Source organism: Mesoplodon densirostris, chromosome 18 (assembly GCF_025265405.1).
Source record: "Mesoplodon densirostris isolate mMesDen1 chromosome 18, mMesDen1 primary haplotype, whole genome shotgun sequence".
NCBI classification, from domain to species: domain Eukaryota; kingdom Metazoa; phylum Chordata; class Mammalia; order Artiodactyla; family Ziphiidae; genus Mesoplodon; species Mesoplodon densirostris.
The window spans coordinates 46143381-46166756 of record NC_082678.1 but is presented as its reverse complement, the minus strand read 5'-3'; the positions used below and the strand labels follow the sequence as shown (position 1 = coordinate 46166756).

Here is a 23376-nt window from a genome sequence, read left to right as displayed (position 1 = left end):
CTTATCTTGTTGCGGAGCACGGGCTCTAGGCGCGCGGGCTTCAGTAGTTGTGGCACGCGGACTTCAGTAGTTGTGGCTCTCAGGCTCTAGAGCGCAGGCTCAGTAGTTGTGGCACATGGGCTTAGTTGCTCTGTGGCATGTGGGATCTTCCCGGACCAGGGCTGAAACCCGTGTCCCCTGCATTGGCAGGCGGATTCTTAACCACTGTGTCACCAGGGAAGCCCCATTGCCCATTTTTAATTGTTTGTCATTTTGTGGTTTATCTTTTTACTTAGAAATAATTTTCAACTTACAGAAAAATTACAATATTGTACAAAGAAACCCAAGGAATCTTTACCCAAATTCATCTAATATTAACATTTTGCCACATTTGCTTTCTTGCTATATCTTTATTTTTTCCTGAACCACTAGAATGTAAGTTGCTTACAGGATGGCCCTTTACCCCTAAATGCTTCGGTGCAAGGATTTCACTTACATAACCGTAGTGCAGTCATCAACTTCAGTAACTTCAACACTGATCTATTTCTTCCTAATCTATCATCTACATTCCAATTTTATCAATTGATCCAATAATATGCATTTCATCCTCCAGTTTAGGACCCAGTCCAGGATCCCATGTTGCATTTAATTATCATATCTCTTTCATCTCCTTTAATGTGAAACAATCCCTCAGTCTTTCTTAGTCTTTTGTGACCTTGACATTTTGAATAATACAGTTCCTTTAAAAAAATAGTCTTCTATACTCTTACCATCTGATCTAGCAATTGTGCTTCTTGGTATTTACCCAAAGGAGTTAAAAACTCATGGCCACACAAAAACTTGCACATGGATGTTTTTTATCAGCTTTATTTATAATTGCCAAAACTTGCAAGCATCCAAGATGCCCTTCAGGAGGTGAATGGATAAACCACGGCCCATCCAGACAATGGAATATTATGCAGTACGAGGAAGAAATGAGAACCTGCCAAAGGGGCAGCCGGTGGCGCCCGGCTCGCCTGCGTCAGCGCGGGTCCCGGGGCTCCAAGTCCCTGCCCTAGGCTGGTAGGACCTGCTCCCTTCCCTTGCCTCAAGGCGCTCTTCAGAATCTGAAAAGGAAGAAGTTGGGGGCATGGTGCCCGTGAACTGGGGCGCACACCAGGGACATCTTTCGTCCCCAGGTCCCTCCCCGAGCTTGAGGTCAGAACAGAGATGAGAGTCTAGAGGAGAAAGGAAACTCGCCCTTTGGGCTGATGCCCACGCCGGGAAAGCTCTGGCTGACTCTTTGAGGCACAAGCATCTCGGTCTTCATTTTACAGATGAGCAGACTTGAAGCTTAGAGGAACCCATTCATTTCTTAATCCAACAGTTAATTAAAGCACCTACTTTGTGCCAGGCCCTGGGTTAGGCTCTGGAGAGACAATCACGAGCAAGACACACGCTCACGAAGAAAGACACAAAACATAAGGGAGTGGTGCCCAACTGAACTTGAGCCCGCAGAGGTCCGCACAGGGGTGCCCAGGAGCCCTGGGACCACGCCAGCTCTGCCACACATGTATCAATACAGAGTGGCGGGCTGCCTCCCTGGACCTCTGTTTCTCCATGAGGAAGTAGAGGACATCTGCTCCCTTCCCTTAACTTTCTGGAAAGAAGGCCAGGGAGGAAGAGCCCTCTCTCCCCCAAGGTCTTGGCTCTTTTGGACAGGTCCACTTGCCAGAAGACCAAGGGGGCTTATTTCTGCCGAAGCTGCAGGGATAGGCCTCAGGGCACGGAGCCCTAGTGACCTCACTGCCGGAGCAGGTGCAGGGGGAGGAGGGGGATGGGATAGTTTCTAACTCAGGGGCACAACCTTTAGACACAGGGCCTCCTCCTCTCTCAAACACTGAGTGGCTGGAGACCCAGGGGCTAGAGCTGTGTCCCCACATGGTCTTTATAAAGCAGTGCTGGAGAGCTGGGGCTGGACTAAGAGCTGCTGGCAGATAGACCTGGGTTCCCGTTCTGATTCCAGTGGGTACTAACCGTGGCTGTGGGCAGTTCACTTAAGCCCCTCTGAGTCTCAGTTTCATCCCAGAAATGGAGGAAATGACTGTATAGAGGTGTTGGGAGATCAAATGAGATAATGCATTTAAAATGCTGTACAGTGGTTAAGAATCCGCCTGCCAATTCAGGAGACAGGGGTTTGAGCCCTGGTCCGGGAAGATCCCACATGCCGCGGAGCAACTAAGCCCGTGCAACACAACTACTGAGCCCGTGCGCCGCGACTACTGAAGCCCCTGCGCCTAGAGCCCGTGCTCTGCAACAAGAGAAGCCACCGCAATGAGAAGCCCGCACACCGCAACAAAGAGTAGCCCCCGCTCGTCGCAGCAAGAGAAAGCCGTGTGCAGCAATGAAGACCCAGTGCAGCCAAAAATAAATAAATTAAATAAATAAATTTTTAAAAAAAGAAGAAGAAAAAATGAGTTCTCAAGCCGTGAAACAACATGGAGGAAACTTCAATGCAAATGACTAAGAGAAAGAAGCCAATCTGAAAGGGCTACATAGGGTAAGATTCCAACTATATGACATTCTGGAAAAGGCAAAACTATGGAGACAGTAAAAATATCAGTGGTTGTCAGAGGATGAGGGGAGGGAGGGATGAATAGGCGGAGTACAGAGGATTTTAGGGCAATAAAACTATTCAGTAAGACACTATAATGGTGAGGACATGCGGTACGTTTGTCCAAACCCATAGAAGGTACCACACCAAGAATGAACCCTAATGTAAACTATGGACTCTGAGTGATAATGATGGGTCAAGTTCATCAACTGAAGCAAATGTCCCACTCGGGGATGGTGGGGTACTGATAATAGGGGAGGCTATGCGTGTGTGGGGCAAATGGGAGTAAAGAGTAAAGAGGGGTCAATGGGAAATCCTAACCTTTTGCTCAGTTTTGCTGTGAACCTAAAACTGCTCTAAAAAATAAAGTCTATTGGGCTTCCCTGGTGGCGCAGTGGTTGAGAGTCCGCCTGCCGATGCAGGGGACACAGGTTCGTGCCCCGATCCGGGAGAATCCCACATGCCGCGGAGCGGCTGGGCCCGTGAGCCATGGCTGCTGAGCCTGCATGTCCGGAGCCTGTGCTCCACAGTGGGAGAGGCCACAACGGTGAGAGGCCCGCATACCGCAAAAAAATTAAAAAAAAAAATAAAGTCTATTAAAAAAATAGTGTCCCTCATTTGGGTTTGTCTGATGTTTCCACGTGATTAGATTGGGGTCATGCATTCCTGGTGGGAATCCTGCCCCTCGGTGGTGATGCTATTTTAATCCTTTGGTCAAGATGTTGCCTGATTCTCCTCCTGCATCGTTACCCTTCCTCCCACCTGCTACTAATAAACAATCTGTAAGAGCATGCCAATATCTTTCCCCTCATCAGAAATCTCCCCCTAAACTTCACATCCAATGTTGAGTTTTGTCCACAGGCTGCCTTCCTGTCGGCCGTCCCTCACTGTCTTTGTTTCTCCAGATAGGACATCACCCAGGAGCAGGTTGGCCTCCACTTCCAGTCCAGTCCAGTGTTGCTCTCCTGGCCAACACCCAGCCTTCCTGATCTGACCCGGGTTCGAGTCCCTCATTCACAGCCCATCTCATGTGTGGCAGCCAGACCTTCCCACAGCGAGTGGGACTCTGGGAGACTCATCTCACTTCCTGTCCTGCAAAGCTTCTCTTTCTCACAGCAGCTACCATAGCCCCAGGCTAGGTCAAAAGGACCAGCTACCCTGGGTGGTGAGGCCAGGAGCTCTCTTCCCCCCAGCAGGCCTCAGGGGCTTTGGATGATGAAATCTCACCTTCGAGGCTGCACTGGGCTCAGTAGAGACCTGCAGTAAGATACCGAGCGGTTAGGGCAGCTGCTTTGAGGTTGGGAGGCTGGGAGCCCACAGGAAGTGACTTGGTGCAGAGCTGATGCATCTTTACCCCGGCACCCGTCCCGGGACGGGAGCTGCAGGCTGGCGAGGCTGGGGGCATGTCCGCGGAGTGCGGGGAACCTGGGCCCGAGGGGCTTCAGGGCTGGTCCCCGGGGCCAGGCTGGCACTCAGGGGCCATGGGCTCAGGTCCGTGCCCCTCTCCATCCACGCCCAGCCCCTGGAGCCTGCCCCGCTGGAGAGCTTACGTGGCTGCGGCTGTGCTCTGCTACATCAACCTCCTGAACTACATGAACTGGTTCATCATTGCAGGTGAGAAGGGGACGGGCATCCTGGGCGGCTCTTGCCCATCTACCTGCTGGCTGCCCTGCCACCACCCGGCGCTGTGTATCCACAGTGGCCTTCTGTCCAGCAGACCTTCTTCTTGTGCAGCACATCCCTGCTATTCTTACCCCCGCCTGGTTTCAGCCCGGCCTGAAATGGGGGAGGGCCAAATGAGTTCCCAGTCCAGCCCCAAACTGTATATGCACCCAGGTGTGGGTGCACAATGGTGGTGGGTGGGTGAGGACAGCAGGGAGGACTGGGCCTCGGGCAAAGGTCTGGCGGTTCTGGGTGGAATGTCGGGGTGAGGTCTTGGAGAAACGGGGTGGCCTGGCCCTGCTCCCAAGCAAGAACTAGCTGGCTGGTTGTTTCTGGGGCAGCATGCTGCGTGCAAACTTTGCACATTCTGCCTTCCTTCCTGTAGGCCCCAGGGCTCAACCTGCTGTGTCATCATGTCACTCACTCATGGACTTATTCATTTGTCCATTCATTCATTCATTCATTCATTCAAGATTCAGCCTTTTCTCTCTTGATCGCGGATTCATTCAAGATCGACTGAGCACTCTGGGCCTTGGGGACCCTCTGGTGGGCCTCGGGGACCCAGGGGAGGGGAAGTCAACCTTGTAGCTCCTGAACTCAGGAATGAGCCTCACAGGGCAGAGGGACGGAGGAGCCTGGGGAGCTCCGAGGAGGTGCTTGCAGCAGGCGGGGCCCTCCCCCCGAGGCCAGGATATGGATTCATCAGTTACCAGCTCACAGCTGTGGAATGAATGGGACTAGGGTTGCAGATAGCACCAGACCCAGTGGGCGTGTCTGTCTTCAAGGAGCTCAGAGGGATACAGGACACACGTAGAAGTGGCTCTAATCCAGGACAGACTCGGAAGAGCATCATTTGTGCAGCCCCAGGACGAAAAACTGAGGGTTCCGACAGAATTCACAGAGGAGGGGCGTATGGTTTGGGTCTTGAAGGCTGAAAAAATCGGTAAAGCAGGGAATGGGGTCAGGCAAGGGCGTTCAGAAAGAGGGGTCAGCGTGAGCCAAAGCACGTGGGGCCAAAGTGCACGCTCTGATCAGGAGAGGAGCTGGGGGAAGCAGCAATTTATTCTAAAAGGGTGTTTGGGGCTGGATCATAGGTTTCTTGGGGGCCAGGCTGGGAGCTTGCACTTTCTGCTGAGGCCGTGGGGAGCAAGTGGGGAGACTGTAATCAGAGTTGAGGCCCTGATGGAGGCAAGAGGAGATGGGGAGGTCAGTCAGAGGCTACCACTAGGATTAGACTGGAGCTGGGGAGGCATGAGTTGGATTGGGGGTGGAGGGCATAAAGGGGAGAGGAGGGGGCAACCAGACGTGTGGAGCTCTTTCAGCCCTGCAGGCTGGGATCCCTGCTTTCCTGGGAGGCCGCTGGCTGGGCTGTCAGTCCCTGAGTCCTCCCGGCCTGAGGCACTTTGGGAATTCCTCTGGCTGTGTGAGTAGCAAGGCTGTGGCTATTGGGCTGAGGGAGGCCAGGGGAAGTGAAACCCCACAGAGCGCCTGGGGACGGTTGGAGCAGGTGATTGTCAGCCACAAGAATTCTCTGGTGTGAAGCAGGTCTTTGGGAGGCCAGAGGGACAGAGGAAAGATAAAAACAAGGCTGGGACTTCCCTGGTGGCACAGTGGTTAAGAATCCACCTGCCAATGCAGGGGACACGGGTTTCAGCCCTGGTTTGGGAAGATCCCACATGCCGCGGAGCACCTAAGCCTGTGCGCCACAACTACTGAGCCTGTGCTCTAGGGCCCACGAGCCACAACTACTGAGCCCGCGTGTCACAACTACTGAGCCTGTGCTCTAGAGCCCGTGAGCCACGACTACTGAGCCTGCACTCTAGAGCCCAAGAGCCACAACTACTGAGCCCGAGTGCCAGAACTACTGAAGCCCACGTGCCTAGAGCCTGTGCTCCACAACAACAGAAGGCACTGCAATGAGCAGCCCGCGCACTGCAACGAAGAGTAGCCCCAGCTCGTCGCAACGAGAGAAAGCCGTGCACAGCAATGAAGACCCAACGCAGCCAAGAAAAACAAAGAAAAACCAAAAAACAAAAGACAAGGCTGGCCCCGCACTGGGGCCCTGCCTGCCTGCAGAGCAGCGCAGGACTGTGGGGAGCCCAGGAGCAGCCAAAACAAGGGGCTGAGTCCCAGTCCCCCAGATGAGTGCGAATATAGAGAATTTTTACTGAGCCATTTGCTTTGTTTACCTGTGTTGTCTCTTGCCACTGAATGTGTCTAATTCGTGTAAGTAAAAGTATTAAAAGGGAAGGAAAGACATACAAGTTGGTATCTGGACGCTGTGACCGTTGGGTACAAAGTGAATATCAGAACAAAACCCTCTCACTTTGCTTCTCTGTTTCTTCCATCTTTTTCACCCGCTGGCTGGTCTTACAGGTGTGGATGTGGAGCTTTCTTCTCCATCGTGGGGGTGTTTCTTCAGGGCTCCATTTGTGACTCTGGGTGGGAGGGTAGACCCAGATCCCCTAATTCCAGCTGTACAGCCATAGGTGGCTGGAGCCTCTGTTTCTCCATCTGTATAATGGGGACAGTGATACTGAGGGCACTCAGCCACCTCATAATTCAATCAAAGTGATGACAGGGTCAGAGCCTCACAGCTCAGATGAGCAGGTGCCTGGGACCGTGACTAACTCTGAAGTACCACCAAGGGGCTGAGGGGCTTTCGGCCTAGCAATCTCTTGGAGGGGCTTCAGATCAAGAGCCTGCCACCCTCAGGGGCCAAGGTCGGACCTAAGTGAGACCTAAGTGAGACCCTCTGAAGCTCTCACGGGCATTCCATGTTTGTGTGTTCATGCCTCTGGAAGAACATGCTTGTGTGTGCATGTGTGCAGGCCAGGGCACATATGCCTTTGCCTGTACATGCTCATGCATGTATATGTATGTCTGTGAATGTCTGGAGTTTGTATACAAGCAGGGCTGCACAATCCCAGGGACTTTCATTTACACTGTAGTCTAAGTGAATGGCTGCCGTCACTATGACTATGACGTGAATGGCAGCCCTGCACGTGTGCAAATGCATGCATGCCTGTGCGTGTGTCTTTATGTGTACATCTCAGTGTACATATGTTCAGCTGTATGAGACTGGGCTTACATGCCTGTGAGTGCAGGCTCTTGTATGTGTATGTCTCGGTGCCTCTGGGAGTATACGTCTCTGGGTGTGCCTGTTTGTATGTAGCTGTGTGGGTCTGCATGTCTGTGTGCCTGCATGACTAAGTGTCATGCTTGTGCATGAATGTGTGTGTATATCTGTGCCTTTGGGCTGTGCTGGCTCCTGTATCTGTGTGTGTGTGTGTGTGTGTTTGTGTGCATGTGTGGGAGAGAGGGGAAGAGAACAGTGGGCCCGGGTGCCATACCGGTGCTGTGCTGGTCGGCTGCAGGCCTGTCCCAAATGCAGGGGCAGCTGCCTTTAGAGGCCTGGCAGGCAACTTCCCATTTCCTGAGCACTGTCCGTCTGCCCACAGGAGTCCTGCTGGACGTACAGAAGTTTTTTGAGGTCAGTGACAGCAATGCTGGTTTGCTTCAGACAGGTAAGGAGGGAACCCCCAGCCTGGGGCCCTGGGCTCATGCTGGGTAGGGGTCTTTCAGCAGGCCCTGTTCTGTGTCCATCTCCAGCTGCTGGGAAATGGGCGCCAGGCTGAGCGTCACTGAGTCCGTTGGCACAGAGGATGGGTGGTATTTGGGTGGGAGGGACGGTCTGGGTCGGAGAAGGAAGCAGCACAGGCTGAGGTCTGGTGCCTGAACAGCCTCTTCGGGTTTGAGGGTAGGAGCTGTGGAAGAAGCAGCGGGAGCCGGGGCTGGAAAAGGCTCCCGAGTGGAGTTGGTCACTCATTCTTCACGTCTGTTAAGCTCAGCTTTGTAGCCGGGGTTGAGAGTTTCTGACGTGTGCTTTCCTCTCACGGACCTGATCACTAGGACACAGACAGCCAGACAGTGGACTTCCCTGGCAGTCCAGTGGTTAAGACTCTGGGCTTCCACCGCAGGGGGCATGGGTTCGATCCTTGGCTGGGGAACTAAGATCCCACTTGCCTCGAGGTGCAGCCAAAAAAAATTAAAAAGGTAGACAGAGACACGTACCCCGCCCATGGGCTCAGGTGGGGTCTGGGCCCACTGGGGCCTACATTCCAGCAGTGGGGAGCAGCCACACCTCCCATTCCAAGGTTGGGGCGGTTGGGGTCACGAGGCATTAACTTTTCCCCAGTGTCTGGATGGCGACACACACATGCCCACGCACATGTATGCACACACGGTCACAACACAGGATACACGTGTGTGTTCTTTACAGTTTTGAGAGAATTCATGTACAGATCAATCCCGTATATTTCTTTCCTAAAATAGATCTGCCTGAGAACAAGCATCTGGCTCTTTTTTTCCCACCTCCCCTTTAATACTCACCTGTCCACCATTTAAAAAATATATTTATTTATTTATTTGGCTATGCCAGGTCTTAGTTGTGGCATGTGGGATCTAGTTCCCTGACCAGGGATCGAACCTGGGCTCCCTGCATTGGGAGCATGGAGTCTTAACCGCCGGACCACCAAGGAAGTTCCTGTCCACCACTTTTGGCAGGAAAATACACCTCTCCCCATTCTGAGTTTTACTAGGTATAAAACCCTCCAGGGTACTAGACAGAGGGACCCCTCATGGCTGTTTGGCTTCTGTTGATGAGGCCCTGGGAATGGGGCAGAGAGAGCATCGGTAGAAACCAATTGGGGATGTTTCCTCCAGGCTACAAACCCAGGGATGGCAAGGCACCAAGCCTTATCTAGCTGTCCAGCCAAGCCTTATCTAGCTCATGCGTGACAGTCTACTATTTATCTACGATTGAGAATTCAGAAGTGAGATGGTTGTCTCAGGGAAGGGTATCAACACATTTATTTCAATAAAAAAAATGAAGCCAACATTTTAATATCTTTCTTATAGACAACCAGTCTGATTTGTCCTACTGATTTGGCAAATGAGGACTGGCTTTGCCCATAAGCCTTTATGGTAGACATTTCCCATAAACTGAATGAGATTGATCTGCAGCCCTAAGGATTTGGATGAAAATATAGTTTAAAAATACAATCATGCTGGAAATCACATCCTTCTCAACTATTTAAACTTACGATAAAATGCCTCAGATGTCAGCTGAAAACATGCAAAAAGGTACAGAGTTCTGTGAACCGAGGCACCGAGCAAAAGAGGTAGATCACGGGTTAGACCACTGTATTTTCCAATTGCTCCTGTCTCGGGGCTGAGGCAGGCAGCTGATGCTCATCTTCCAGTCATATTGTAGCCAAAGGGAGACTGTCTCCGTTCAATACCCACAACCTTCTAGATTAAACAGATAATGGAATCTGAGTCAATATTTCCCTTCCCTGGTTCTTACCATGGTGAACAGGATTATTACTACAAGGCCCCTGATAAGTGAGTTGTGGGGAGGGAGAAGTTTGTGTGTATGAGAGAGAGCGGGAGGAAGCCTGTGAACACGGGGACGTGCTTGTGAGTGTGTAGTGGGGAATGTGTGTGTGCGTGTGTGTGTTTGAGATTGGATGAAGGGAAGGAGTTTCTCTGCAGAAGCAGCCCAAAGAGGTGTGTGGAAAGGGCAGTGGGCTTGGAGGCCTGATGACCAGGCTTGTCCCCAGTGGCCTCAGGTGAGTCTTTTCACCTTTCTGGGTCACCGTGCAATGGCCCTAAGACCCACCCTGCTGTCTGTCTGCAGGGTTGTAGACTGGAGGAAACCGATGACTCAGAGGGCACGGTGTAGCTCTAAGAGTGGGGTGGAAGGTGGGGGGAAGCAGTGGTCAGACACCCCTCACCCCACCACTATGGGACAGAGAAGCTGCTGGAGTTAGTTAACTGATTTACAATATTTAAAACGGACACTGATGTGGACCTTACCATGTGCCAGGTGCTAGTCTAAGGGCTTAATAACATTAACTCATTTAATCTCACAACAATCCCACGAGGCAGGGATTATTATTATGCCCATTTTACGGATGACGAACCTGAGGCACAGAGAGGCTATGGGGCTTGCTGAAGGTCACACAGCTGGTAAGTGACAGAGCTGGGATTCAAATCCAGGTAGCTGCTTATAGAGTCCTTCTCTGAACCCTGTGCTCCTTAATTACTCCCACCTTGTCACAGAAATGATTTTAATCTGGAGAGCGAAGGCGTGCCTGCCTTCCACTTAGGGGCAGGCTTCTCCATCCCAGGAGATCTGCAGGTTTAAGGTATTTATATCCTGTAAAGGATCCCTACCCCAAATCTCATACTTTTATGAGATTTGGGGAAATATTTTATAAGCTTTAGGTAAAGAAGATGTGCATTAACAAGACACAAAATGAGTCCCCCCAGAGGAAGATTGATAAATTTGACTACATCAAAGCTAAATTCTTCTGTATGATGGTGATTGAAACTGTAAGTGCAATTAGCAATAATAATAGATGACATTTGTTGGACATTTACATAAAGCCTGTCACCGCCTTTTATATGCTTTATTTTATTTAATCTTCCCCCTAACCTTATGGGGGAAATACTATTACTATCGTACTCTGTAGATGATAAAAGGAAAACAGGAGAGTTAAGGATTTTGTCCAAAGTCACACAACTGGGAAGTGGTGGGGTCAGGATGTGAGCCCAGGTATTCAGTCGCAGAATTTGCATTTTAAATCCTTAAAACAAATATAAAGGACTGGGAGAAAATTATCAACAAAGAGCCCGATAGAAAAATAGGCAGAGGATGTGAACACAGAGACTGCTACTCAGCCTCACTTGGAAAAAGAACAATGCGGGTTAAAACGTCAGCGAGACGCCATTTGTGTTTCAACCATTAAATGAACAAAAATAAATCGATTGATCCTAGCAAGTGTCAGCAAGCAACATACATACTTCTCTTCAAGTGTAAATTGATACAGCCTTTTGGGGGGCCTATTTTGGCAGTAGTTATTATATATTTAAATGCCGTTCACACCAAAGACCTTTCTCAGCGGAGGATTAGGTCAAACCATATTAAACTGCCGTTTTTGTAGGTCAAAACTGGCTTAATTTCCGCAATTGCCTATGGCTCAACCCAGTACTAGAGCGGGTCAGGGCAAAGTGGGCGGGGCTGGAACCTGAGCTGGGACGAATCTGGACATTCATTGGGCTCAGGAAATGTCAATCATTTGTGCTCCTGAATGAAGACGCAGACGCTGGGCGGGGCGCCCCAAAGCCTAAGGCCCTTGGGTGGTGGGACCGGGTGGAGGAGGGTCAGACCTTGCCCAGGCCACCTGGCGGCTCCCGGAGGCAGCGGAGGAGGGTGGAGGAGATTTTATTTGAGGAACCGAAGCAGTGAAGGTAGTTATCCACGTGGTACAGTCAAGCAAAAACGTAGCAGTTTCTTTGTCTTCGCAGAATAGCAAACGCATTCACGAATCCAGTCACCAATTCATAAACGTTTAGTACTTTAAAAAACGGTATAAATACAACTGCAGGGTCAGGGGAATGTTTTACCTACTTAGGAAGACCAAATCTTTTCCAGCCTCCAGGGGCCGCTGGTTTATAATCACTATGCTTATTCTAAACCGTGCTCTTCCGCTCGGAGCAGGCACCTGGCCCGCACCCCGCCCCCTCTTGCCTTCCACGCCCTGCCTCCAGCCGGGGCTTGAGAGCAAAATCCCTGTGAGTTCTGAGAGACAGGGCCCTGGCAGCTCCACGCCGGGCTCTGTGTTCACTTCTGCCTCACGTTTACACGGCCTGGGAGGGCGATGTTGACTTCTCCACTGCTGGGTTGGTGCTCAGAGAGGTGGAGTTAGTAACCCAAGGCTGCACAGTGAGCAAGCAGCAGAACTGAGATTTGAGTCGGGGTCCTGCCCCCACCCTTCCCTCCCAGTCCCCCTGACTCTGGGCAGTGATGGGGATTGGATTGGGGGATTCACCTTATCTTTTCCTCCTCCCGGCCTCCACCCACTGCCAAGCTTGTGGTGTCTGAGCCGTTTCCCTTTTCTGGGCCTGCTGGACCCATCTGCCCCCCGCCCCCACCCCCCTCCGCCTTTGTTGACCCGGGGATGCATGCTGCCCCCTGCGTGTCTCCTTCAGTCTTCATCATCTGCCTGCTGCTGTCTGCACCCGTGTTTGGCTACCTGGGCGACCGACACAGCCGCAAGGTGACGCTGAGCTTAGGTATCCTGCTCTGGTCAGGAGCAGGCCTCTCCAGCTCCTTCATCTCCCCCAGGGTAGGTGCCCTCACCCCTTCCCAGGCCCCCGGGGGACCCTCCCCCACCTTCTTCCTCCCTGATCCAGCCCCAGCAGAGCTGCTTCTGCTCCACTGCAGGCTCCAGGCTGGCTGGGGGATTATCTTCTAAGGGCTGAGAGAGGGGCCTTCTGAACAGGCTGTTGGACTTTCTTAACAGGGGCCTTCCTCTCTGGCATCTCCCGCTGCTGCCCATGGCTTCACTTCCGCCCGACTGTGCTGGGGCTGGGGGTGAGGGTAACTGCTACTGTCTGCGGGAACTGGCCTGGTTAGCACAGATGATGCCCAGGAAGAGGGCTACTCAGGGCAGGGGGTTGGGGGTGGCTGTGGACACCAGCAGGGGGCACCCATGTGGTTTGGGGAACCTGGACTGGGAGGATAATGAGGTGTCTGGAGCCCTGATCTCCTCCTCCTCCCTTGGGGCACGTGTCACCAGATGCCCTCAGGTCCCTCTGACAAATCCTCAGGTCCCCTTGCCCCGAGGGTGATTTCTGGAACTCACTGCAGTCTTGTGCCTGTTTGCCCAGTACTCCTGGCTTTTCTTCCTGTCCCGGGGGGTGGTGGGCATTGGCACTGCCAGCTACTCCACCACGGCGCCCACCGTCCTGGGAGACCTCTTCGCGAGGGACCAGCGAACCCGAGTGCTGGCCATCTTCTACATCTTTATCCCTGTTGGAAGGTTGGTATTACCCTGGATCCACTTCCCTGTGTGGTAAACTGAGGCCCAAAGGAGTCAGAACAGGAGCCAGGCTGGGTGGAGGAGACATCAGAGCAGAAGGGCTTGGAATCCCAACTCTACCCCTTCCTCACTGTGTCACTTTACCTCTATGAACCTCAGTTTCCTCACCTGTAAATGGGGCCAATAATACGAACTGATAGGCTATGGTGGGAGTTAGAGATACGTAATGAGGATGCTCCCTACATGGTAGTACAGTCCAGGAAGGGGTGAGAAAGAGCAGTGCAGCAGTGTGGGCTGCACAGGGAGGGGCCGGCTCTGGGATGTGAGGCAGAGAAATGGCTTAGGGTTGGGCCATGCACTCCATAGTGGGGTAGGACAGAGTGGGTTTTGCAGTCAAGCCCCTGAGCTCTGACTCAGGTTTCCTGAAACCTCCTGACTTGGGCAGGGCTGGGACTTGGGGAGGTGGGGTGGGTGGTCCCCAGATAGAGAGACAGTGGATGTTTGGGATGGGCCTGGAGCCAGAGGTCACCTGTGACTTGACCAAGGGCAGTGGACATCTGGGCCTCACGTGGCTCACTTTTCCCAGTGAAAAAGGCAATGAGCTGCAGAGAGCCAGCTCCCTGGGGTTGGGGCACCCCGGCTCAGGCTGGCCTTGGGGCCTCAGGGCTGCCTCCCTTCCCTCACTGCCTATTTCCCCTGCCCCCTGTCACAGTGGTCTGGGTTACGTGCTGGGGTCGGCTGTGACGGAGCTGACTGGGAACTGGCGTTGGGCCCTCCGAGTGAGTCCAGCTTCCTTTTCTTCCCTCCGCTTTCCCCCTGGGCCGGCAGGGACTTTCCAGCCTCCAGTGGCCTTAGGCCCTTGGCACAGTATCTGGCGCCATGGGCGGTGTTCAGACATCAGCAGCTCAGACATTTGGGGTGTCCTATGGACCACGGCCTCTGGAAGTCATGCCCCTGGTTCAAATCCCAGCTGCTCAGTTTGCTAGCTTGCTAGCTATGTGATCTCAAGCAAGTCACCTCCCTCTTCGGGGCCTCACTTTGCCTATCTGTAGAGTGGGGGAGTAAAGTCTACCTTATGGAATCTTGAGGATTAATGAGACAAGGGATAGGAAGACGCTAGGGCAGGGCTGGTGTGGCAGATGGAGGTGTGGGCCTGGAAAAGGGACAGTTATTGGGGCAGCAAGTGCTCAACAGGGTCAGTGTAGTCAAGCCTCCAGGTCTCAACCATGTCAGGCTCACAGGTCCCAACAGAGTAGTGTCTGTATGGGACAGACGGGTGTTAAGTCAAATCCCACGGGGACCCCGCTCCCCAGAGAGGCTGTCCTCTCAGGGGTGAGGGGGTGAGAAACAGTGGTTTGTCAAGCTCTGTATAACCAGCTCCCAGGAAGTGAGTCCCTCCCCAGCCTGGACCACAGAGTTCAGTCACTGCCAGGCTCTCCTGCGTCGCAGGAGTGTGTGGCCCTGAGCTTCCTGGGCCCTCCTGTCCCCAGATCATGCCCTGCCTGGAAGCCGTGGCCTTGATCCTGCTTATTGTCCTGGTTCCAGACCCACCCCGGGGAGCTGCTGAGAAGCAGGGGGTGGTGACCGTTGGGGGCCCAAGGAGCACCTGGTGTGAGGACGTCAGATACCTGGGGAGAAAGTGAGTGTCCCTGCTCGTCCCTGCATGTCACTGAAAACCCCTCTGTCTGCCCCAGCATCACTGACTTCCTTCCCTCCACCTCCAGAGAACCCTCCCTGACTGCCCCAGTATTCACAAGCCTCTTCCTTCTCTGAGCTCCCACTCACCAACTCCGACGCCCCTCCCCCACTCGGAGGCCCCCTCCCCCTAGCCATGTGACGGAATACGAGCGGCGGGAGGGGGAGGAAGACACTGTGAGCGCCAGCCTCGCCTCTGCCCTGCCTCATCCCAGAGTGACCTGAGACTTGGAGCCTCACTTCCCTCATTTATTCAATGGACATAGTTCTCCAGCTTTGCCGGCTTCTCAGGGTTACTGGGAAGATGCCCGAGTGAATCACCCACCTCTCTGAGCCTCATGGGAGAGCATCCCTCCTCTGTTCCAGGCATGGTCGGGGAGGCAGACAGGAGTCACCCACATGGCCAGGTCTCATGATTTACCAAAATACGGGGCACGGGCTTGACCCCACTCTCTTTGTTACAGACCCATGAGCCGAGTGGAGGGCGCTCAGAGGAGGGTGGGGCAGCACGGACAGCTTGCTGGAGCATGTGATGCTGGATTTGGGTCTGTCAGGCTGGGGAGACTTGGTCAGGCAGAGAGGAGGGAGGAAGGAACAGCAGGAGGGGAGGTGTGGAGGTGGGAGGGGCAGGCTGCTTAGGGAGTGTCGGGGAGGATCTGGAGCCACCTGAGTGCCAGGGTGACCTGAGTGCCCAGGAGAGGGGGGAGTGGAGCGGATAGGAGCAGATAGGCCCCCGCAGCCCCAGCCCTCTCCTGGGTCGAGCCAGATCATTTTCTCTTACAGCTGGAGTTTTGTGTGGTCGACCCTTGGAGTGACAGCCATGGCCTTTGTCACTGGAGCTCTGGGCTTCTGGGCCCCCAAGTTTCTGTTTGAGGCCCGTGTGGTGCACGGGCAGCAGCTTCCCTGCTTTCGGGAGCCGTGCAACAGCCAGGACAGGTGAGGAGGGGCGTCTGGGTGCCCGGGTCAGGGGGGCTCTTGATGGGGAAGTTCGCAGGAGGTTCTGAGCCCCCAGATGCAGCCTCTGTGGCCTCATGGAGCTCTGGGCAGACACCAGGACTTGGGGGCCCGCTGGCAGGTGGCAGACCTGGTTTTAGCTTGGGCAGAGACCCTGCTGCTCTGAGCGGCCACAGGCAGCTCCCTTGTCCTCTCTGGGCCCCAGTCCCTGTCTTCCTGCTCTTGGGCTGCTATGGGGGTTCAGAAAGCACTTGCGGTGGGTGAGGCTTCTTTGGGGCCTGTCCTTTGGAGGGACCCGTAGTGTGAGGTCATCCCATTTTACAGATGGCAAACTGAGGCACTGGGATGCTTCATTACTTCCCTGGCTTAGGGATTTCACACATGCATTTGTATGTTCTCTGCCTCCTTTGAGGCGTTGACAGGCCTGGGAAAGCTGCTCTTCTCACCCTGCTGTTCTCTTGTCCCCCCAGCTGACCCTGTTCTCCAGGGGCTCCGTGACCTCCTGATGGAGTGGGCATGTCTAATCCTCTCTTCTTTGCTTCCTCCTTCTCCCTGCTGATGCTTTCCAGTCTCCTTGCGGACCCCTCCTCCTCCCTGATCCTGCCCCGATGGGTTTCTCGGAGTTCCTCAGGGCTCCGTGTTCTCCCGTGGGGCCTCAGTGACACTGGTTCTCTGCTGACATCTACCCCCCTTCTCCCCAGCCTCCTCTCTTGCCTCTACCTCCCTCCCTGATGTCCAGAGAAAGCTTCGTGTAATTTCCAGAATGTCCCCTGCTCCGTCACTTGTCTGTGCCTTTGCCCAAGCTGTGCCCTTTGCCCATAGCTACCTTCCCTTTTCTCATCATTACTTCTTATAAGCTGTAACTTTAGTTCAGGCCCTATGCTAAGCCCTTTACATGAAAAACCCTCTGAGGTTTTATAATAATAAACCCTAGTATTCGTGTATTACAAATGAGGAGGTGGAAGATCAGAGAGGTTAAACAAATTGTCCAAGGTCACACAACTCGAGTAGCAGAGCCCGGATTCAAACCCATCTGACTCCAAAGCTTCTGCTCTTAAGCTCCATGTACTGTTGCCTCTGGAGACTGCTTGGTACTGTTAATTGACTTGAACATCTCCCCACCAGCAGGCATACAGTGGGTGCTCAGGGAGCATCCAGTAAGTGAATGAATGAATGAATGCATCAAAGGATATTGTGATTTTTTTTTTTTTTTTTTTTTTTGCCACACCAAGCAGCATGCAGGATCTTGGTTCCCTGACCAGGGATTGAACCCATGCCTCCTGCAGTGGAAGCGTGAACTCCTAACCACTGGACCGCCAGGGAAGTCCCAGGATGTTGTGATGTTTATCCTGGCTCTACAGCTAGATTCTTGGATCTCCCCAGAGGCAAAGACTGAGTCCTAAAAGTCCCACTGCAGCTTGAAAAAGTGGGGAAAAGCCAGGACTCCATCCCACTTCAGGCATTAACTGGCTGTGTATTCCTGGGTCAGTGATTTCCCCATTCTCTGCTTCAGCGTCTTCCTCTAACTCAGCTTATTCCCAGAACCTGGGTGAGAAACTGTTAGGGTCCTAGGGCTGATGGAACGAATAGCCACACACTTGGTAGCTTCAAACAACAGAAAATTTTCCCATAGTTCTGGAGGCCAGAAGTCCATAATGGTTTCACTGGGCCAAAACCAAGTTCAACAGGGCCACACTCTCGCTGGTGGCTCTCGGGGAGAATCCTTCCTTGCCTCTTCCAGCTAGCTTCTGGTGGCTGCTGGCAGTCCTTGGTTGTGGCCGCATCACTCCAAGCTCAGCATCCACGGTCACATTTCCGTGTCCTCTGTGTCTCAAATCTCCCTCTGCTTCCCTCTTTTTTTTTTTTTTTTTTTTGCGGTACGTGGGCCTCTCACTGCTGTGGCCTCTCCCATTGTGGAGCACAGGCTCCGGATGCGCAGGCTCAGCGGCCATGGCTCACGGGCCCAGCCGCTCTGCAGCATGTGGGATCTTCCCGGACCGGGGCACGAACCCGTGTCCCCTGCATTGGCAGGTGGACTCTCAATCACTGTGCCACCAGGGAAGCCCTGCTTCCCTCTTATAAGGACATTTGTAATTGCATTTAGGGCCCACCAAAAAATTGGAGGATAATCTCCCTACCTCAAGAACATTAATGTAATTACACCTACAAAGTCTATTTTGCCATATAAGGGAATATATTGTCACAGGTTCCAGAGATTAGGTCATAGATGTCTTGGGTTGGGGGGCATTATTCAACCTACCACAGGGTCCTGGTGTTCGGGTTCTGCACAGACCCTAGCTGTTAATACACCCTCCATAGTTAGGATAAGCCCGCGGGTGAGGGTTGGGGGGGAGCAGGAAGCTGCAGGACATAGGATTCTACTCAGCCAGAGGGAGAACTTCCAACATACAGAGCAGGCCCAGACGGAAGGGGCAGCATTAGGGTAATGAGCTTCCCACCCCTGGGGGCATGTAAGAAGGAGTTGGATAGCTGCTTGCCAGGGCCATTGTACAGAGGATCAGCATAGAACTTGCAGGCTTTAAGGACCCTCTTGGCTCAGAGTCTGATTCTGGGAAGGCTTTGTGGGGGTGGGGACATTTCGTGGTAGGTGTGTCCTCTGGCCACACCTCTGCTCAGGGGCACTGGGGGTCCCCCATCTACACCGCTTGTTTGAATAATCCTAAGTCTTAGAAAGGTCTCGAGACCCTGCCAAGGCTGGCTTAGACCGGGACTCAGAGGTAGATAGCATTCATCCGGGATTTGGGGTCACTTGACTGGGCTGAGCTGGAGCCTGGTACAGCTTGGAAGGCTAGGAAGGTTCGGTGAGCACCTTTAAGCTGCCTAAGGACACACATGCTTTGTTTGGAAGCAGAGGGCCAGGAGATCCTGGCTCTGCCAATGTGGGGCTGTGTGGCCTCGGACAGGTCTCTGCCCTCTCTGGGCTTTACACAATCTCCTATAAACCAAGGGGATGGGGCAGGGAAATTAACCCATTAGTCCTCAGCCTGTGGGACGGACATTTCACAGAAGTTGTTTTAGAGGAGAGGTAGTTTTTTGTGACACTCAATTTGTCAGTAACCATAGTGTTGCATCTGTCATGTTCTTACCTCTTGGTGGGAGCCTTGGAGGTAATATCAGGCACCTGGCACTTTTGGGAAGGTTTGGATCTGGGAGGGGATCCTGGCCAGGTGGAGAATGGTGGGTGGGGGCAGTGGTGCTCCAGGCCGAGGGAAGAGTGTGGGCCAAGGCAGGGAAACCAGAAAATGTAGGGTGAGTTTAGAGAATTCCCAGTCATTTGTACAGAGTGAGGGAAGGAGAAAAGAGGGGAGGTTACACAGGTCAGCAGGGGCCAGTCCTGCAGTGCTGGCTGGGAGCCTGCCCCGAGGACAACAGGGAGCCACTTAGGGGCTGGAAAGGTCCTAGTTACCTTCGTTTTTTCAAGAGTTCACGCTAGTCAGTCTCAGCATCCCTTTGGGCTTCTTTAAAAGGAGGCTTGGGGGACTTCCCTGGTGGTCCAGTGGTTAAGAATCCGTCTTCCAATGCAGGGGATGTGGGTTTGATCCCTGGTTGGGGAACTAAGATCCCACATGCCGTGGGCAACTAAGCCCGCATGCCACAACTACTGAGCCACAACTAGAGAGCCCACGTGACGCAACTAAGACCCGATGCAGCCAAAAATAAAATGAATAAATATTTAAAAAGGAGGCTTGGGGCTTCCCTGGTGGCGCAGTGGTTGAGAGTCCGCCTGCCGATGCAGGGGACACGGGTTCGTGCCCCGGTCCGGGAAGATCCCACATGCCGCGGAGCGGCTGGGCCCATGAGCCATGGCTGCTGAGCCTGCACGTCGGAGCCTGTGCTCCGCAACGGGAGAGGCCACAACAGTGAGAGGCCCGTGTACCAAAAAAGAAAAAAAAAAAAGAAGTGAAAAGTATGAAATGGGGACAGCAACTAGTCTGGGGACTGAGGAGGATGGAATGGGGGGTCTGTGGTTGAGGTCACCCAGCGTCAGGTCATGAAGGGCCACGTATACCACAATGAGCTGGAACCAAATCTGGTGGGTGTTTAAGAGCTGGTGGAGAATTTTAGGCAGGGGGTGGGCAGGGGCATAGTCAGATCTGTGTTCTAGAAAGCATCCTCTGGGGGACCTGTATGGAGCTTGTCCTAGAAGGACAGGTTTCTACAGGAGGGAGGTACAAGAGGGACCAAGTAGAGTTGAAATGGGTCTAGGAGTAGGTGGCAAAGGTAGTAAAGTTAAGAGGGGGCTACTTGAGAGGTGTTCAGAAACAGAGAGTGGAGGGATGGACTCAAGGAGGGAGGGTGTGTGGGACTTCACTGGCGGCCCAGTGGTTAAGACTCCGCGCTTCCACTGCAGGGGCATGGATTTGATCCCTGGTTGGGGAACCAAGATTGTGCATGCTACACGGCCAAAAAAAAAAGAGAGAGAGAGAGAGGGAGGGTGTGTACAATGCTGGTATATCATAGGAGCTCGATAAATAAATGCTTACTTACCTGCATTCCATTAGTATTGGGGCCTGGAAGGCGAGAAGGTTGGGGCCAGAGTGGGACTGTAGAATTAAGATTTCTGAGTGGGGCAGTGTTAGGTGGTGAAACAGTGGAGGAGATTGCTGGCAATGAGGCAGGCTGGGAGCTGGGGTGCTGGGGTGCTAGGAAGATCACCCACATGGCCAGTGGCATCCCCAGGATGAGGCAGGAAAGAGGATGGGAAGGGTAGGGGAGTACGTGGATCCCAGAGCAGGGTCCTAAGGACCCACGAGCATTGGTTAGGAGGGAGGGGAAGGGGCCCACAGCCATACTCTCTGTAGGTACCAGATCACGCACTGGGGGGTAGGTGGCTGGACCCCTATCCTGACGCCACTGGCTGACCAATCCCTCTCTCCTCTTTTCCATCAGCCTGATTTTTGGGGTACTGACTGTCGTGACTGGCCTTGTTGGGGTCATCCTGGGAGCAGAGGTTTCAAGGAGATACAAGAAAGTCAACCGGAGGGCTGAGCCCCTCATCTGTGCCGCCAGCTTGCTAGCTGCAGCCCCCTGCCTCTACCTGGCTCTCATCCTGGCCCCGACCACCTTCCTGGTCTCCTATGTAAGTGAGGGCCCCTTTGGAGCTGGGAGTGGAATGGGGTGGGTAGGGAACTGCTGTTTCACATAGGCTTACACTGTGCCAGGTCTTCATGTACATTACATTTATCCCTCCTTCTGGGTGGAGCGTTGTTATCCCCATTTAACAGATGAGTAAACTGAGGCTTACCAAGAGTAACACAGCTAGGGGCAGAACTGGGATTTGAGCCTAAGCCTTTCTAAAGTGTGTCCTCTGAGCTCCTGGTTAATGCTTTGATTGGAGATAATGAGACCCCTTTATTCCCAGGACATGTTTTGAGTCCAAGAAGAAATAGGGTAATTCTCCCCAGGTTACAGATGAGGAAAGTGAGGTTCAGATTGGCCATAGCCAGTGCAGACACTGCTTTAAAGGTGACAGTATTAAGGATATCATATTTTCCAGATCCATATCCTATCACATCCCTTCATGTGCCTCACACTCCGGTTATACCAGTGACAGGTGCTCACATCTCCCAGCCTTTGCTTGTGTCCATTCCCTCTGCCAGGGGCACCATTCCCCTCTTCTGTGCATCCTAAAGTCGTTCTGCTGTAAGACCCAACTCAAAGGCCACCTTCTCCAAAGCCTTCCCAGACTACTCTATGCTCACATCAGAATTCACTGGGGCTCTGTGCATGTTTGGGTCTCATCAGGCATATGGTGTATCCATATACATCCATATACATCCATATACATACATCAGGCGTATGGTGTGTCCATATACATACATATACATACATCAGGCGTATGGTGTATCCATATACGTACATATACATACATCAGGCGTATGGTGTATCCATATACATACATATACATACATATACATACATATACATACATCAAGCATATGGTGTATCCATATACATACATACACACTAATATGTGTGCTGCTGTGTCCCTGGCTCCCCAGAGCCCTGGCCCTGATTGTCCCACCTGATGGGAAGGAGCCACTGATACTGGGAAGATGGCACCAGACTAGCCCCAGCTAGACTGGTTCAAGATTCCTACCCCTCCACTCCCACTCCCTGGTCCTAAGGCCCTGGGGACCCACCACTGTGGACATGGAAGCCCCTGCATGTGTGGGTGGGGTTCACAGAGCAGGCTGGACTCAGAAAGCAAATCAATAACAGCTTTATTGTTCCCTGACCAGTTTGAGTGGGTCTCTCCCACATGACCAGACCCCATAGCTTTTCTTTCTTTTTAAATGTTTTAAGTTTAATTTCATTTATTTATCTTTGGCTGCATTGGGTCTTGGTTGCTGCACGCAGGCTTTCTCTAGTTGCAGTGTGCAGGCTTTCTCTAGTTGCAGCAAGCAGGGGCTACTCTTCGTTGCAGTGGGTGGGTTTCTCATTGCGGTGGCTTCTCTTGTTGCTAAGCATGGGCCCTAGGCTTGTGGGCTTCAGTAGTTGTGGCACGCAGGCTCAGCAGTTGTGGCTCGTGGGCCCTAGAGTACAGGCTCAGTAGTTGTGGTGCACAGGCTTAGTTGCTCCGTGGCATGTGGGATCTTTCTGGAACAGGGATTGAACCCGTGTCCCCTGCATTGGAAGGCGGATTCTTAACCACCACGCCACCAGGGAAGCCCCCACCATAGCTTTTCTAGTTACACTTATGAAGCCCAGTCCCATTTAAGTCAAAAGTTTTGATCTACTTCCAAATAAAGCTTCTATCCAGGTCCAGAAAATTGCACTGGGAAGAGGGGGAACTCTACTCGGTTGGATTCTCCTTGCTCCATCTCTGTCCTTTGTCCCCAAGACCACCACTCCCCTGGGATCCTGACCCTTCCAGGGTTGGGCAGGCCAGCAAAGATGACCGGAAATGGGCCAGGTGTTATCGGTGTCTGGCGTTGTTTTGCTGACTGTCAGTGCCCTCCTTGTGGTAGATGCCCAGATGTTGGCTGACTCCTCTCTTGGGGGCACTTTTGTGGGTTCTGGGGGCCTCGGGCCCGAGCATTTGCATTGTCCAATTCCCTGGTGCAGGAGACATCGTCACCTGTGTACTCTCTCAGTTTCCCTCCTCTCCTTTCCAGGGTTGCCCTTCCAGCTCTTCCTCCTGGGCCCTGTCGCCCCAGGCAGGCACCCCATGGGGCTCCCCTCTTGTGACCCTCAAGCCTGTCTCCTCTCCTTGGTTTCTGTTTGACCCCTGGATGAGCTCAGGATGTAGCTGCCCCTACTGCTGCCCTTGTACATCCTCCTGTTCCCAGGTGACATGTATTGGGGTGTCCTGAGGATGCTCTTTGTAGATGCACCCCAGGTGGCCCTGGTGTAGGAAAGTCTGCATTTTTTTGGCATCCAGCCAGGGAGAAAGCCCAGTGTCCTTCCTGACAGGCACTGCCCTCTCTGTGGGTGGGCCACCCGAAGCCCCTCACTCAGCTTTCTCACTCTTCAAATAAATCCTCCCCAGCCTGGGTCTCCAGCCTTCTTCTGTATAAGCTGGGGGGCCACATGGGACGGCTCCCTTTCTCTCTCTGAGTCCTGAGGTGTGTCTTGTTC

The 23376-nt window shown here is 53.0% G+C and overlaps 1 protein-coding gene across 1 annotated transcript in view; it reads left to right on the top strand.

Moving 5' to 3' along the window:
- Nucleotides 1–7740: 7740 nt before the first annotated feature.
- Nucleotides 7741–23376, top strand: part of SPNS3 (SPNS lysolipid transporter 3, sphingosine-1-phosphate (putative)) — a 40929-nt gene continuing 25293 nt past the window's right edge. Inside the window, exons 1-6 of the mRNA XM_060082224.1 lie at nt 7741–7761; nt 12974–13125; nt 13838–13904; nt 14616–14764; nt 15604–15756; nt 20686–20875. Coding sequence (XP_059938207.1) covers nt 7741–7761; nt 12974–13125; nt 13838–13904; nt 14616–14764; nt 15604–15756; nt 20686–20875 — 732 coding nt within the window. The remainder of the gene's footprint in view (nt 7762–12973; nt 13126–13837; nt 13905–14615; nt 14765–15603; nt 15757–20685; nt 20876–23376) is intronic.